Source organism: Uloborus diversus, chromosome 10 (genome assembly GCF_026930045.1).
Source record: "Uloborus diversus isolate 005 chromosome 10, Udiv.v.3.1, whole genome shotgun sequence".
Taxonomy (NCBI): domain Eukaryota; kingdom Metazoa; phylum Arthropoda; class Arachnida; order Araneae; family Uloboridae; genus Uloborus; species Uloborus diversus.
The window spans coordinates 133,448,731-133,467,154 of NC_072740.1; the positions used below are offsets into that span (position 1 = coordinate 133,448,731).

Here is an 18,424-nt window from a genome sequence, read left to right on the forward strand (position 1 = left end):
CTGTTCGGAGACGCCTCATTGCAGTCTATCGGCCGATGAAGGAACAGCTTCTGACCCAAAGAATGAAGAAAAAGCGCTACTTTTGAGCGTTAAAATATAAGAACTGGAGTACTGAGCATTGGAGGAAAGTACTATTTATAGCGACGAAAGTAAGTTCACTGTCCTAGGCCAAAGAACTCAACACGTACAGAGATCTCCAGGCGAAAAAGAACACGAACCAATATGTAAAACACACCCTCAAAAAATATGTTTTGCGGTTGTTGCAGTTACGATGTTGTTCGTTTCTTGCAGCCTGTTTACGGTATGATGTGTTCTGAGCAATATATTACCATTCTGGAAAAAAAGGTTTCACCAGAGTTGGAAAAACGATACCCAGATGGAACGAGGATTTTCCATCAGGGTTTAGACTGTTTCCGTTCTTCCAAAACGGTCAAGAAGTTCATGTCTAAGAACCAAATTGAGACATTGGAATGGCATGGGATCTTTCCTGATATCAAGCCGATTGAAAATCTTCGAGATATATGCAAGAATCGTCTATTGCATACGGACTGTTCAACTATGGAGAAGCAAATAGCTGCTCTTATTCATGTTTGGGACATGGACCCAAACATTATAAATGATTGTAAAAAATGATGGATTCCATGACAAATCGTGTCCAAATGATAGAAAAAAGTCCTGAACATGCACTAAAAATTTTTGATTTTGTATAAGTTTTAATAAAACACCATTTTTTTCTTAGTTTTCTCGAGTTTGTTTCAATTATTTGCACAAGGGTGTATACCTATTCATGGGTGTGAAAAAGGGCTGAAAAAAGTTATTATTGAATTGAAAATCAAAGCAGTCACCGTTTTTGTGATGAGAAACCTAAAGAGGCTTAAAACGTGGAAAATAAGAATAAAAAAAAAAGCTAATTTGAGTTCTGAAATTTTAAATTCAAATTATGTGTTTCGCAATCACAATTTTCAGCAAGACCCTACTCATTGGAGTTACTGTTTCTAGAAACGGCTTACGTCTAATCAAGCCCGCCCCTTCTCCTAGGGGGTTACGTGTGTATAGTTGTGTGTGTAGGCGTTCGTGAATGTGTAGGCTAGGCTTGTGTGTGTACGTAGACATGCGTATATGTGCACGTAGACTTGAGTGTATGTGTATATAAAGGCGGGTGTGAGTGTGTCAGCGCGTATGTGTAAAGGCGGGTGTGTGTGTGTCAGCGTGTATGTGTGTCAGTGTGTATGTGTAAAGGCGGGTGTGTGTGTATGTGTGTGAGTAGCGCGCGTGTGTGTAGGGTATGCACGCCACCGGATTCTAGGGGACAGTGCTCAGGACCAGAGCAGCCGCGCCGGTGGACGATGGTGCTGCGGAGGCTCCTGTTCCAAGCTGAAAAATTAACCGAACGCCAATGACAGTCAAATGAGAACAATAAGCAATCGTGATTGCTCAAAAAAGAAATAATTTCGTAAGGAATCGTTCCTGTTTTTTTAGTAACGTTTCATGTTAGTTCATGATTTTTTAATAACGTTAATAACGTTAGTTCATGTTTTTTCAATGTTTTAAAATACGTTCTTTGATATGATAAAGAAGAAAAAAGAGTTAATCAGAAGCTGAAATACATTTGTTACTTTGGGCGAGAATCGAAAGTCCGTATGCTACGCATTCGCAAACAGCTCAAATAACCATAAAGACGTCACAAGTACGTGATTTCCAGCCGGTTGTGTAGCTCAGTGATCTTACTGTATTTAATGCAGTAAAGTAATAAACGTATTATCATCAATTCGTCTAGTTTAACCAACTGAGGAAAATTTATTTGTGTAAACAATAATTCTTTGTACGTTTTCAACTTTTGGCATTCCCCTGTTTATTAATTCTTGTACTAAAGAACAGCGACACCTTTTGGATTTCGTTTTCATTAAGAGAAAAGAGGAAATCATGCAATGATTGCGAAAGAATTCCACTTCGCATGCATTGCATTGCGTGATATGGGTTTTCTTGTGATGATGACATGAAACTGGAAATATGTTCTGTTGTGTGTGTTTTGTATGAATGTATCATTCAGTTATGTAAACAGCATGACATACAGTGATTTGTGTAATTCATATGGCATGGAATCAAAGTACATCAATTTTTTTTCTCTCTTGATCTCAATCTTGTGTGATCCTACTAAATGACAGATAGTTTCTTCTAGTGTTTACTGAAAAATATAATCATGACCAATACTTTTTCAAAGATGGTTCGGAAGATTTCCGAAAAAACTTCGACTCGTCCGGAAACAGTAAGTTTATGTATGGTGAGCGGCGTTTGTTTACTGTATGCCACTCGCGTTGGATTTCCTATGCTTGCAAAAACGTTGAAAAGCTTGAAAAATAGAGCTACCGAAGCACAAAATCAAATTTCGTCAACAAGTCCACAGAAAGGTGCTCCCACTCCTATTATGAGCGATGATGAATTGCTTGAAAAAGAAAATAATCCCATGCTGAGTAAGGAAAGTGACAAGCTGAGTGGTGGTGAAGGAAGCAATATCTATGACTTGAAAAATTTTCCAGCTTTCAACAAAGCCTTCATAAAACAATTAGGTAAACTAGTGAAAATTATGATTCCAGGGGTCTGGAACATTGAGGCTGGTTTGTTACTTCTTCATACGTTATCGTTAATAATGAGAACATTTCTTTCAATTTATGTAGCAAAATTAGAAGGATGTGTCGTGAAATTTATAGTACGTAAAGATATTCGTATGTTCACCGTGCAGCTTTCAAAGTGGTTACTTATTGCGCTTCCTGCTACATTTCTCAACAGTTTGATCAGATTCCTGGAAAGTCAACTCGCTCTCGCTTTTCGAACCAGATTGGTTCGTTATGCCTATTCCCTCTATTTCAACAACCAGACATATTATCGCGTGAGTAACCTGGACGGTCGATTGGAAAATGCCGATCATTGCCTGACCGAGGATATCACATCCTTTGCTCAGTCTATAGCACATTTATATTCTCATATAACAAAGCCTCTTCTTGATTTAATTATTATCAATTTTACTTTGTTTCAAATGGCGAGCAACATGGGATCCTACGGTATGTCCGGACAAATTTTCGCCGCTCTGGTTGTGACCATCACGGCTCATATATTGCGTAAAGTGACGCCCAAATTCGGTAAACTAGTTGCCGAAGAAGCCAAAAGGAAGGGGTATCTGAGATTTGTTCATTCTCGTCTCATTACGAATGCAGAAGAAATTGCTTTCTATGGAGGACATAAAGTATGTATATTTTTAAATTTTATTCTAATAATATTATACTTTTATGCATTTAAAATCATGATACAGATAAAAGCAAGTACAGTAGACTCCCGATTATCCGCGAGCGGTTTATCCGCAGGGCGGATTATCCGCGAATCAATCAACAATCACGAACATGTATTTTCGCACTTAAAAAAGCGAATACCAGTGGCAGTTTTTTTTTTTTTTGAAAAATTGTAAATTTACACTCAGCTGTTTTTGCTTGATTGATTGATTTGATTTAATTTTATTATTATTATTTTTTTTTTTTGTGCGTTCTTCATCGTACATACACTTGTTTGTTATTGATGTTAAGTTCGGTTGTGCAAAAATACAAAACATTTGTACTGTACTCTATATATATTTTCAGTTTGCAGAAAGTGTTATGCATCAATACAGTTAAGAATTTGAGATAGTAAAATTTTTACAACCTGATTTGTCCCCCATTTTAGTCTTTTTGCGGTTATCTGCGATTTTTATTATCCGCGGTACTTGTGCCACCCAATTCCGCGGATAATCGGGAGTTTACTGTAAAAGTTTTAACCTGTCTAATTTTTGGGTTTAATTTTTAATTGAAAAATGCATTTTTGTGACTAATTAACACAATATAAATAATGACACACTCTAAAAGCACTTGTTTTTTGCAAACCCCTCATAATCGCAAAAATTTATACCTCACAAAATATTTTTTTGCATCGACTTTCGGTTCTGTTCATATAAAATGGGCAAAATTTTCTGGTCACGATTGCACCGATATTTTCATTATTGCAAAAGTAAGGTTTAAGGCCTTCCCTCCCTTCCCCATTTCTTCACTTTGTCCCTATCTTATTTTATTATTGTCAAAAAATTTGTGGAAACCCTTCTCCCAGTTTTTCTTTTCCAAAGTCATTTGAGTTTTCCATAATAAAGTTTTCATTTTCCAGCAGGGTTGTTTGGTTTAAACCATGGTTTGAACCACAGTTTAAACCAAGTGGTTTTTTTTCAAAAATGTTTTTTTTTTTTTTTTAATTTATTGTTTTTTCCCCCAAATGTTTACATGAATTTTACATATGCAATAAGTAAAATCTAATAGATGCAAAGTAACTAGCAAAGCTTTATTGATAAATTACAGATTTAATAAATTTAGAAACTTATATTTTTTAAGGTAATACAAGTTTGCTAAATAGTTTTTCTTTTGTTTTTTTTTTTTTTCTTTTTTTACATCAATGCAGCTTTCCTATTGGGTACATAAATATACAAGGGAGACCAACTAAGTTTTTCTAAAGTTACATGGAGAAAAACTCCAAGTAGCTCTTTTTTTTATTCAATTAGAGTCAGGTGGGGGAAAACAGGTAGTCAAAATATATGGTTTGAAAAACAAATTATTTAAAATGAAATTTGCATTTTTTTGAGTTGTGCTGTTCAGACTTCTATTTCACCAAATATATTTTTTCAATAGATTAATTTTTAGTGAGTGGTAACACTTTAAATTGAAGTAGATAAATTCAAGCCGCATGTTGTCTGCTTAAACTTCTATCAACAGCTCCCGATTTTTGAGGAATTTTTATTACTATGTCATTACACTTTGGAAGATTGGAAATAGCGCCTCAAGAAGAAAACATTGGATTGAAGTGAAATTTAATATACAGAATTATATAGGTGAGAGATACACTTGATTTCCCAAAATCTAGACAATTAAACAAATACAGGGTAAGAAATGAGATAAATACAGTGCTACTTCAATAGCTCGTTGGGCCCCCTTTTGCTGCGATACAAGCCGCAACACGGTCCGACATTGAGCTAATTAAATGTCTGATGTTGTCCTGAGATAGATGGACCCACAAATTTTGAGCTGCCACTTCCAAATCTTGCACAGAATAGCATGGCGGCATCTGGCGTTTCAGTTGATGCATGCTCTATAGCAGGGTTTCCGCTACGGTGGCATTTTTCGCATAATGCGAAAACACTATCTGAATTGCGAAAATAAAGCAATGCATTTTCGCTTTTTTGCTCAAATAAAAAATAAATTAATTAAAAAAAAAGAAGAAGAAGAAATCTATGATCCTAGAAAGGAAGCATGTGTGGCGATAATCAACTTAATCTTTTTTTAAATCTTAGTTAAGATGTTTAAACTACAGTTAAGTTCAATAACTATTAGTCTTATCTAGCATTATGTCCCCCAAAAACTACTTTATTAGGAGGAGGAGACTGCAACGTTCTAAACATCAATCGTGTTTTCTTTTTTTATTTTATGTTTTAAAAAAATAGCTGTTGTACTTATTTCTTCAACGATGTCACAGATGAAATATGAATTTTATTTTCAACTGGAGATGAAACACACTGAGGCATATATAAATATATGAGAATGTGTAACATTTTAGCATTTTGCTAACATTTTCCCCTCAATTTTAGCTTTTATGCTAAAGAACTTTTGAACCCAGCTTAAACCCTGCTCTATAGGGGACAAGTCGGGAGAGCGGGCTTGCCATAGAAGGGTCTCAAAAGGACCCAAGAAGTCGCTAACAACTCTAGCTGTATGCGAATGAGCATTATCTTGCTGGAAAAATGCCCCTGGGAGACTATTGAGGAATGGTCCTACATGTTGTTGCAGAATTCCATTAACATTACGTTGACCCATTAAGGTTCCACGTATCACAAATAGAGTGGACCGGCTATCATAGGCTATGGCCCCCTAGACCATTATACTCGGGGTGTGGGCAGAATGTCGTGCGATAGAATGGGTGGAATGGTACTTTTCTTCAGTGTGCCTCCATAAAACCGTGGGCGAGCGCAGTTATCATCTGACCCAGGGACTGCATTAAGCATTCGCCAATGCACCGCATGAAAATCGTAAAAATCGGCGATCAAAATTCGAATTTGGCAAATTTATTGCCGAACAAAAAATTCTCTAAAATATACACAGAGGGAAAAAAAATCTCCCTTCAGATGTCAATCTAGATAAAAATTAGGTCTGTTCACAAAATTTTGACCCCTAAAAACGAACCTTTCACAAAACTCCCAGACTAGCAATCACTGAAAGTTGTTTTTGATTTCCTTTTTGTTATCTTCACCAGGGGTCTGGCCAGAGGATATTTGGGTCCGTTAACGGACCCTTCACAAAAATCCAGTCTACCAAAACGGACCTTTCACAAAATCCTGATCAAACAAAACGGACCCTTCTCAAAGTTCTGATAAACAAGAACGGATCTTTCACAAGTAGTTTATTGAAAGAGCAAATCTGAAAGCAAAATAACGCATATTTCCGTGGATAAAACCGATAATTTTTGGAACCTTTTTTGAAGTCAAATTAGAAGGATCAGCTTATACAAAATCTGCTAATTTTGCGAAAAAAAAAAATCGCTGCTCTTGCGATGCTCCTGCAAGCGATAAATAATTGCTACTGCCAAATAAATATAATGCTTGTTGTTTGTTTCTTGGAAAGAAATTAACAGCTGAAAATAAGTTTAGTCTTAAATAATTTTGTTTGTTTTATCACAGCTAATTAGCAGCGGTGTTGTAAACTTTTCTGAAAATGCGTTGGTAAGCACTTTTCTCCCCTCTCATGATTTAATGAACAATAATAATAATCAATGGTAAAAGATAAAAAAAAATGGTTTAAAAAAGTAATAAAATGGTTTGCTAATTCTGCATTAGCTACCAGTTTGTTTGGCTCCCTTGGCTCCCTTAAGAGGTTTTTCGCCTCCAGCTCATGTGATTCCTATTCCGGGCTGATGAGTGCTAAAAAGCACGAAACTGCAGTCCTCGGCAGTGGCGGATTGGTTAAAAAAATCGGCCCTGGCATCTGGAGATGTAGCGGCCCCAGGGGCGGCAAGTAGGGGGTTCAAGAGGGGGCAGTCGCACCCTCAAATTTTTTTAGATTAATGGTAAAAAATGAGTAAATTCAATTTACGTAAATCGCAAACCAATGTTCATGAAAAAAGAATCTTGCTGGTTCTTCGTAATGGTTGAAGAGACTCGACATATTTTCAGACATGATCAAGTGTTTTCGGTTTTTCTTAAATAATTTAAATAATTAGAAATTCATCAAGCTTTTACCGGCCTTTTCAAAACAGAAAAAACTGATGAAGAATCATAGTTAATTTTAACTAAAGACGTAAACCTCATATAGGCTAAATATTTCATTCTTGGGTGCTCTGTGTAACGATGGTTAAGAGAAACCTGTTCAGTGGTGTGGTTTTATGATTTCCACTAAATGCCTTGGTATTTTACATTCATTGTTACGCTCATATTTTAAGTGTGTCTATTCAATAAGTGTTCATCACTTTCTTCTGCTAGAAACACATTTCAACTGCTAAATGCATAGTATACTTTCATAGATACGTCTTAGAAATACGTACTATTTTTGAAAAAAAATCTCACATCAACAAATATCTTTTCTGTGGGCTAAAGAGCCCACACAATGCAATCTCAGCATGACACAAGAGGGTCTTCAAGAGGCAATACAAGATTAAAGGGCAGCTTGGTCATATTGGCCCCCTCCAAAATTTAAGCATCTATTCCTCACTGGCAACTCATATAGTGATGCCGTCATATCTGCCTGGAGTCGATGCTCTTGGCAAGAAATGGAAGAGATTTGGTCAAAAGTTGGTGTCATTTCTTATGTCAAATTCGGCAAGAAATTGGCAAATATTCCCAAGTTTGTCTGTGTTAAAGTGGAAGAAGTTGATTAATTTTTACTTCCTTTTACAAAAAAGGAAGTATTGTATTCGCGAAAAAATTTTCACTAAAAAATAATGAGCAAGAGAATGCTCAAGACTAATAATCTCTAAATGCAATAACCTAATTAAATGTATGACTAGAAATGCATGATTAAAAAATAGTTGAAGACAACTTAAAAATAAAAACCAAATTTATTTGGTCATTTAGTAAAGTTAGTTAAATAAAATTAAAAACATTTGAAACAACGCGAACTAGAGCTGAGCTATATCAATCTATTATCTATTTATTAAAAAGAACCCGCATCGTTGCATAAAAGCAAACGGGAGCTCGAGTCAACCTGCCAGAGAGAAAACACCGAAGAAGTCTCCTTTCTACTCGAAACATTTCCTTTTATCGTAAGTAAACTCATTTGCATGCGGACGCCAAATCACCTGATACACGCCAGCATAGCACCTGGCCAATGAGCATCAGGCACGTGCCGATCTGTTACGATGCATCACCGATTACGTGAAGGTCGTGATGTCATAGATCGGCGACTGCACGTGCGAGATACGTCATCAGGCGTCCGCATTAGAAGAAAGAAAAACATCGTTGAAAATTTCTCAATGATTAGGCAAGTGACTGATATTATGGTGGGATAAGTGGTGAGATGAATTCGTTAATTATTTCATATAAGGGGCGCTAGGCCAACAATGCCCCCCCTCTCACCATCTTATGAACATTATTTTCTTATACATTTAAAGATAATTCATTTCCTAACAAATCTCAATACCAGCTCTAGTTTTACAAAAAGATTTTGAATAAATATAAACATGATTAGTAGATTAGTTAAATACAACAACAAGCAAATTCTTTTATAACAAAATATCACTCAATCCGATTCCAGTCAGTTCAAACTGTTCCATTTTCCAAGTCAGTAAAAAGTCAATCAGTCCAATGTCATATAAACACATTCAATCTGCAAAAATTGAAAAACCTTGGCGAGTATACAAATACTTGGTATAAACACATTTGAACAGTACAAATATAAACTGTAAAACGCAAAAAATATAAATATAACTTTAACCCGTTCCCAATAGTTAAAAATAGTTTACTTTTCCCACATTACTACATTTTCAAAAAATTAAATTACTGAAAATATCACAAAAACAATTACATTACAAAAACATTTTCATTGAACTTTATTAGTTCAGATCGAGACAAAGGCTTAGTAAATACATCAGACATGTTATTTTTACTTCTAACAAATTCAACATCAAATATATCTTTATAAATTAAATCGCGTATATAAAAAAGCTTTACATCAATATGTTTTGTCCTATAATTTTCGATCGGTGATCTCACAAAATCTATTGTAGCTTGATTATCAACTTTTAATACAGATTTAATTTTGTGTTCCTTGTTAATTACCCCCTTATTAACACATTCATCAATGATTCTATCAAACCAAAGAAGTTCTTTGCCGGCCTCTGTCATTGCAATAAACTCTGATTCCATCGTTGATAAACTAATGCACTTTTGTTTAAATGTTCGCCATGAAATCGGCGATTTGTTAATGAAAACAATCTGACCTCCGAGTGAAGTTCTATCGTCTCTGTTAGAGGCGAAATCTGCATCAGAATATGTTACAACTTGAATTTCATTGCATTGTAATTTAAGTTTGTAATTTCTAGTTTTAGAAACATAGCCTAATAATTTTAATAAACCATCCCAATGCTTTATACCGGGGTTATTTTGGAATTGGCTAAAAATGTTTGTAGCGTAACTAATGTCTGGTCTTGTTCTGTTTGCTAGAAACGAAAGACAACCTAACAAATTCCTGTACGGTATTTTTGACATATCTTGTACCTCTTGATCGTTATTTGGACAATCTAGTTTAGTGTATATAATACCTTTACTTATCGGCAATGAGGAGATAGGGATATTGAATTTCTCAAAACGTTCATAAATTTCTTCAATATAGCCAATTTGACTTAATGAAAAACAATTCAAATCCTCCTCAAATTCCACACCTAGTAATTTTTTAGTTTTACCTAAAATTTTTAAATCAAAGTATTTTTGTAACAAATCTAAAACAGTTTGTATATCATTTTGACTCTTTTCAAATAAAACAATATCATCTACATACAAAAGTAAAATTACAGAAGATTTATAGATATAGACACAGTTACACCATTCAAATTTACAAAAACCTATTGAAATCAATTTTTCTTCTATTTCGTAAAACCACAATCGTCCACTTTGGTGGAGTCCGTAAATTGCTTTATTTAGCTTACAATATAAAATTTCCATCCCCTTTTCTACAAAACCAGGTGGTTGTTTCATATAAATTGGTTCTGAAATAGGTGCATAAAGGTAAGCATTTTTCACATCACATTGGATGTTTACCCAGTTTAATTTTACCACCAAAAGAGAAAAGAAAAATCTTATAATGCTGAAATTTACAACTGGCGAATACGTAAGATCATAACTCTCATATTTCAATTGAGAACTTCCTAAAGCTACTAGGCGACTTTTGTATCTCAAAATTTCCCCATTTTCATTTCTTTTGACTGTAAAAACCCAGCGAGAACCAATTGGAGTAGAATCAGGCGATAATTCGACAAGATTCCACACTTTGCGCTCTTGCATCACTTTTAATTCTTCCCGCATTGAACTTATCCAATTGTCTTTTTCCCGCGATTTAAGGGCTTGTTTGTAAGTGTTAGGAATAATGATTTGATGTCCTAGTCATGCTTGAGAAAATTCATTAATTACGTTGCTGTTTACACAGTTATCAATCTCTCCTTCAGTAGTATTTTTACCTTTAAAGCAAAATATGTCTGGTTGATAAACAATATTATTTTTTCTGCAATATTTCTTTACATCATAAATTGATCTCAATCGTTTGTTGGTTCCTTTTTCAAAATAATAGATATCGTTACGAAACCCATCGGGTCTTGGTACGACTTTTCTTTCCCATTTTGTTAATTTTAAACATTTATCACTTTCATCATCTGATGATTCAGTTTCCCCCCGATCTGATTCTTCTGTTTCTGAATGAACAGGTGGTAGTTCAGGAATTTTTAAGATTTCCTCATCAGGAATTTCATCTTCATCTGATTTTGGTACATTTAACCATTCTATGGTGCCCATCACGACTCCACTGCGTTTAGACTCAAATTCGTCTTTGAAAAATTTTCCCTCATTAAATCTGACATTTATGGTCTCTATAATTTTATCATTTTCTGGAATCCAGATTCGATACCCTTTTGTTCGAAATGCATACCCAATTAAAATCCCTTTTTGGGCTTTAAGATCAAGCTTTTGCCGACGTTGCTTCGGCACACCAACGTAGGCTACGCATCCAAATGGTTTCAAATGTCTGATTGAGGGTGATTTTCCCCCATATAGCTCAAAAGGAGTTAGTTTTTGATCTCTATGACATACGCGGTTCCAGGTGTACGTGAAATACAACATGGCTTCAGGCCAAAAGTTTTTACCCATACCACTCTCTTCTAAAATTACCCTAGTACCATCTGCCACAGTTCTGTTAAATACTTCAGCCGCCCCGTTTTGCTCAGGGGTATAACTATTAGTGAATTCATGTTTTATTCCTTCATTTTGACAAAATTTACTTAAAATTGTATTTGAAAATTCCCCTCCATTGTCAGTTCTTATTGCTTTCAGCTTTGTTCCCAGAAATCTCTCTGCCCTTTTAATATGATTAATGAGAATTTCTGCTGCCTGATTTTTATTTTTCAATGGGTACAATGACTTTCTACGGGAATAATCGTCAACAACTGAAAGAAAGTATCGTTCACCTCTTCTACCTTCAATACTCGATGGCCCCCAAATGTCACTATAAATTAATTCTAAAGGTTTCTTTGATCGAATTTCGTCCATTGGTTTGAAAGATACGCGTCTGAACTTTCCTAATTTACAATCTTCACAATTTACTTTATCATTTTTAAAAACTGGTAGACCCCTAGTACATTTATATTCAGCAGTTTTCTTTATATTATCGACATTTACATGAGCAAATCTTTTGTGCCATAATTCTAAGCTTTCAGTACTACTAGCTTCATAATTAACATTTTTATGTACATTTTCTGAAATTACCTTTGGGTTAACAAAATAAATGCCATTAGATAGTTTAGCTTTAAAAATTGTTTCACCGTTATCTGATACAGTTACCAAACCTTTTCCCCCTTTAAAACATGCTCCCGCTTGGTCAAATCTGGGACCAGACAGTAAATTTCTTCGCAAATGCGGCGAATACATCACATTTACTAAATTAATGGTCTTAGGACCGAACTTTATCTCTCCAACCCCCTCAATTGGAAAAACATGATTTTGGACTGCTACGGCCATCTTTCGATCATTTACAGGTTCATATTTATGGAAAAAGTTCTTATTATTTGCAAAGTGATGGCTGGCCGCCGAATCAAATGCCCATGATGAAGGATTACAGTCTATCTCGTTAAAGTTCGCTTCCGAAATAAAAAATGTTTTGGAAGAGTACTCACACTTTTTCGGCGATGAGGAGCTGCCTCTTCTGGTATACTGGTTCCTGTTTCTTCCTCTTGACCTCCTCTGGCCATAACTTGACTTCTTGGAGCTTGTGGATGGACTTCCTCCGCGGTTCCTCTCTGGAAAACTACAATCTTTGCGGATGTGGCCTGTACGTCCGCAATTATAACACGATCTTTTTTCTTTCGGAGCAACGTAGTTGGCGCTAATATTATCCTCGTCCTTCAGCTTTAATCTGCTCTCTTCAGAAATTAAGTCCTGTACTATCGCATCAAAAGAAAAATCCTCGGGTTTCTTTCTCAAAATTGATTGGCAAATGCTGTCATATTCCGATGGAAGATATCTCAAAACTTGAAAATTTAAGTATGACTCCGAAAAATTCTTGTCGATTCCCTTTATCCTGTCATAAATTCGACGAATTCTTGATGCGAAGAGGTTTATGGATTCACCTTGCTCAAATCGACAGTTTGTTAACTCAGTAAAAGTTCTCATATGCACACACCTGTTATCAGGATAAAAGTTTGCTTTTAGACATTCCCACGATTTTTCTGGCGACTCACAATGCTCTATTATCCTTTTGAATTCGTTGTCTACGAACAAATATATTAAAGATAATGCCGCTCGTTCTCTGGCCAAAAACTCACGAACGTCTCTCTCAGTAAATCCTGAATCTTTAGAGACTACTGGCACTGTTTCCTTACCAGTTACAATGTCCCAGGCGTTTTTCTCCATCAGGACAAATTTCATATCTGCTGCCCATGACACATAATTTGTGCCATTTAATTTCTCAATAGTTATCTGGGGATTCGCCATTATTTCGACAGAAAGTCGGAAGACAATATCAATGAGCACTAATAATCTAATATTTATCATCAGTATGCTCTTGTCGAAAAAAAATCTTCTATACGGCCCCCCCCCCCATCGAAAATTATCACAGACGTCAAAAACATCATTTCCATCCCAGTCCTACTGAAAATATAGGCTATCGAAAACAGAGTCCAGGTTGCCCATAACCTTTTAATGAGCAAGAGAATGCTCAAGACTAATAATCTCTAAATGCAATAACCTAATTAAATGTATGACTAGAAATGCATGATTAAAAAATAATTGAAGACAACTTAAAAATAAAAACCAAATTTATTTGGTCATTTAGTAAAGTTAGTTAAATAAAATTAAAAACATTTGAAACAACGCGAACTAGAGCTGAGCTATATCAATCTATTATCTATTTATTAAAAAGAACCCGCATCGTTGCATAAAAGCAAACGGGAGCTCGAGTCAACCTGCCAGAGAGAAAACACCGAAGAAGTCTCCTTTCTGCTCGAAACATTTCCTTTTATCGTAAGTGAACTCATTTGCATGCGGACGCCAAATCACCTGATACACGCCAGCATAGCACCTGGCCAATGAGCATCAGGCACGTGCCGATCTGTTACGATGCATCACCGATTACGTGAAGGTCGTGATGTCATAGATCGGCGACTGCACGTGCGAAATATGTCATCAGGCGTCCGCATTAGAAGAAAGAAAAACATCGTTGAAAATTTCTCAATGATTAGGCAAGTGACTGATATTATGGTGGGATAAGTGGTGAGATGAATTCGTTAATTATTTCATATAAGGGGCGCTAGGCCAACAAACAATCGCCCTTAATTTCCATTTTGCTCACCCCCAAATGAATGTTGAGTTTTTTTTTCGATTCGACCACATGCGGAAAAGTGCCTAAGAATGTATAGACACGCGAAATATCCATTTTGACCATCACCGAGGTAATTACAACGACTTTTCTCGTGACGTCTGTATGTATGTGCGTATGTGCGTATGTATCTCGCATAACTCAAAAATGGTATGTCCTAGAAAGTTGAAATTTGGTACATAGACTCGTAGTGGGGTCTAGTTGTGCACCTCCCCTTTTGGTTGCTTTCGGATGTTCCTAAGGGGGTCTTTTGCACCTTTTTGGGGGGAAATCATTGTTAATTTCGATGTAAACTCAAGTGGCGTTATAATTTGTCGGACACTTGGCGATATATCGCCAGTCTTTTGGTCGCCAAGTTTTGTCGCCAACTTGGCGACAAATTTGGCGGAGTTTTTTTTTTTTTGGTTTCAATTTGGCCATTGTTGGTGATATTTAGAGAATAAATATTGAATCACATTAAAATAGCGAATAATGGGGAAATGACATTAAATTGGAGTAAAAGGAAGTCATGTGATGCACACATCAGCTCGTTTCTAATTGTACCAAATGAAAAAAAAAAAGTTGAAGCTTTACAGACTGAGGATAAGAAATATTCTTTATAATTAACAATCAACAACAAAATCATTGTTTTGCTCAAATATGTATCTTATATATTCTAAATATTTCTTCTAATTCAGACTTTTTTTACAGGTTGAGCTTTCTTTACTTCAGAGGAGTTACAAGGCTCTTGCCTGGAAGATGAATCAAATTTTGAATAAGAAGCTTTGGTATATCATGCTTGAACAGTTCCTCATGAAGTACACGTGGTCCGCCGCTGGAATGATTATTATATCACTTCCAATAATGACTGGATACACTAAAACAGATGCTGGTTGGTATTTTTTTATAATTATTTTTTTACCATATATTTTTGTTGCAATTCAGTTAGTGATTAATAAAAACAAGTCTTATAACTCAGTGAAGTAAAAGATTAAAGGGAGGAAAGTATAGGGAAAATGAACTGTAAAAATCTTTTAGAATGAAAAATGGAAAAAAAAGCCCTTTGCTTGTTTACAACTTTTATCTAATTAAAATCATTTATTAAACAGGAAGGGCGACTAAATTAAGTTCAGATGATGTGCAGTAATATTTTTTTCATGTCTGAAATCAAAGTCAGAAATGAATTTTAAATTTGCATGTTTGTTTTCCAGATTTATTATTATTTTGTTTTATTTTAAATGTTGAAAATACTCTCATGTTGTGTTACTTGTTTGCAATGTATTGAATGGCCAATGAATGAAATTTTGTTCACATTTGGCAAGTTTTACTAAATGTCTGTTTTAGTAAATGAATTTTGTCCTGCAGAATCATTTAATGTTGACACATTTTATGAGATGGTACAAATACTCTTGCACTTCTTTTTATCAAAATTGAGCTTACCTATGTTTTGCAACTTCGTTTTATGGCTGGGTGATTCTCCAAGAACCTGACATTTTCAAATCACATTTTAAAAAAAATGCTGAAAAAAGTTATACTTACTCTTTGTTAGGAACTTATAAAGAGAAAAATCGAGAAACACTTTAACTATGTTACACCCTCAAAAGAAGGGCTCAAATTTTCATACAGCAAGAGACTAACAAGCTGCATCAGGATAGTTACAAAATGAATTTCTTCATGGGTTATCTAAAATGTAACTATAGTAATAAAGAAATAACTGAAGCCTAAACCAAAAAGTTTGGTTATTAAATGACAAAACAAAATTTATGTAAAACCTCCCTTAACCGACGCCCCCAATTTCTTCGAATGCATGTCCCACAAAGGTTTTTCCATATTTTTCACTCTGAATGACTTACACTTCGAAAAATGGACATTCATTTCAAAAAAAAAATCGATTGCTACATTGAAACTTTCTTTAAGTTAGCCATACACAGTATGATAAAATATACAAAAAGAAAAGTTACCTTCTCATTACCTGCGAATTGTTTTATGGTTCAGGAAATACAAACATAAAACAAAAAGGGAATCAGCAATATTAATAACATATATTTTACTTTTAATTTAAAGCAACTGTGAAATTTATAGCAACTTCACTTACCTATTCGAGCAGCATTTAGATAAACAAATGTCTAACCCTAACCAATAAATCTCTCTTGGACCGCTTTGTCTGAACAACAATAAAAGAAAAAAAAATTAAATGAATAGAATTATTCCACTGATAAATTTTTATTTGCCAAATTTAACTTTCTTTTTTTCAATCAGTGTTATTTTCCAACTAATGTATTAGAAATAAATCTTTCTATTCTACGGGATGCATTACCAGTGCTTGAGAAATAATACTAGGAGAGTGATTTTTTTTGCAACAGGAGTAAGACATTTTTTTTAATACAGGGAGTATGACATTTTCCATACAATTTGCCTGTTATGTAGGCCCAGGATTTTATTTAAGGTAAATAATGTTATTTTTCTATTCTAACCTTTTAATTCAACCACTCACTATGAGTAGAGTTTAAATTTTTCATTTATTTAAAACAGAAATATTGTCCAGGAGAATGACAGCGAAAATGTTACGTACCCTGTAAATGAGAACAGCAAACAAATCATATTAACAAAATACTCAAGAAATCCAACAAAATGGTGATAATAAACAGTTTTGTAGTACAGCAGAATAAAAATTCCTTTTTTTATCTATAATAATTGAACTCATTCCTAGGATAGGAGAATGACTTGAAAACGTGGGGACAAAGTTTAAAACGATGTACCTTGATGATTTAAATAATTAAATTTATTTAAAGAATGCTATTTTACACATTTAAGTATGCTTAATTTTGTACTACAAATTGAATTTGTGGAATGTTGATATACAATTTTTAATTTAAGTTCATTTGAAAAACGTATGTCCCCATCCAAAAAGTGTGACTTTCTGGTTATTCAAAAATGTTTGTAGAAATAACTAAACAAGTTATTGTTTTAATAAGAGTAGAATAACATTAGATAAGTTATTTCTAACGATTAAAAAAATGAAAACACTTTCTGGGTTAAACAATTTTTGTGTCAGGCTACTGGGACATAATGTTGTTAGGATTTTGGAGAATCACTAATCTGTATAACCAGAATTGTGATATTTTAATTCGCTCGTGGCTAATCAGGAGTTTACTGTATTAGTTTTACACTGATTTTATCTATCTCTAAAATAAGTGCTATCATGTTATGTTTATATACAAAACAATTTCTTACTCAAGTTTGTCTTTGCAGTGTGTTAAGGTACTGAATTTTACCATTTACGTTTATGGAAATGATGCATAAAGACAGTAGGAAAATGATTGAGTGTAGCATTGTATCTCATAGTCATTTTGACTCTTAAACTGTCAATAACTATTTTATTTCTAGTTCTCTTACAATTATAATTTAAATTTTATAAAGATGGAATTCAAGGTTTATTATTTTCATGTGAATTGTTAAAGGTTTAATTATTATTTATCTATTTTTAGTAGCTGTAACCTTACAATTATATGTTCTTGAGATGATATTTTGAAAAATAGTAATCAAATTGAAAAATTTAACTTTATAGATGATAACTTTAGTGATGATGGTGTTAGCACAAGAACTCAGTACATGACTACTGCCAAAAATATTTTAATAGCTGGAGGAGATGCTACGGAGAGATTAATGAGCTCTTACAAAGAAGTAATGCTTATTTTTTAAAAATTATTTTAATTGTATTTATTTATTTATTGTGGATGTACTTCAGTTACTTAATGTAAAATATATACTAGTATGTTCTGATTATATAAAATGTTTAATTGTTATAGATTACTGAGTTAGCTGGATATACTGCACGTGTATCAAAAATGTTAACTGTTTTTGAAGATGTCAGTCAAGGAAAATATTACCGAACCCTAACAGCAAGTTCTTCTAAGTCATTCAAAAAAGCCACTGAATTAAAAGAATTGAAATTCCGAAATGGAATGCCTGAAATACTTGGTATGTAGTTTTTTGGATGTTTTTCTTATATTTCTATTTGTGTGTGAATTTTGTCTATTTTGAAGTGTCTTTCTTTTTTTCTATTATTGTGATTGGTACTAGTGATAAAAGTAAAAAGTAACTTCCTTGATAAAAGTAAAAAGAGTGTAGTTTCTTTCCATTTAGTAACTAAGTAGTGGGTTCATTTAATGAAGCTTAAAATTATAATCGTAAAAATGTTGCACATTTTGAATAAAATAGTGAAGTTATTTTAGATCTCTGAAAAATAACTATTTAACGAGCTGATGTGTGCATCACATGACTTCCTTTTACTCCAATTTAATGTCATTTCCCCATTA

General features: G+C 34.2%; 1 protein-coding gene across 1 annotated transcript in view; it reads left to right on the plus strand.

Annotated features, from left to right (window-relative positions):
* Positions 1–1,930: 1,930 nt before the first annotated feature.
* Positions 1,931–18,424, plus strand: part of LOC129231778 (ATP-binding cassette sub-family D member 2-like) — a 56,847-nt gene continuing 40,353 nt past the window's right edge. The window contains exons 1-4 of the mRNA XM_054866143.1: positions 1,931–3,241; positions 14,817–14,997; positions 17,674–17,789; positions 17,915–18,086. Of these exons, the coding sequence (XP_054722118.1) occupies positions 2,201–3,241; positions 14,817–14,997; positions 17,674–17,789; positions 17,915–18,086 (1,510 nt within the window). The 5' untranslated portion in view covers positions 1,931–2,200. The remainder of the gene's footprint in view (positions 3,242–14,816; positions 14,998–17,673; positions 17,790–17,914; positions 18,087–18,424) is intronic.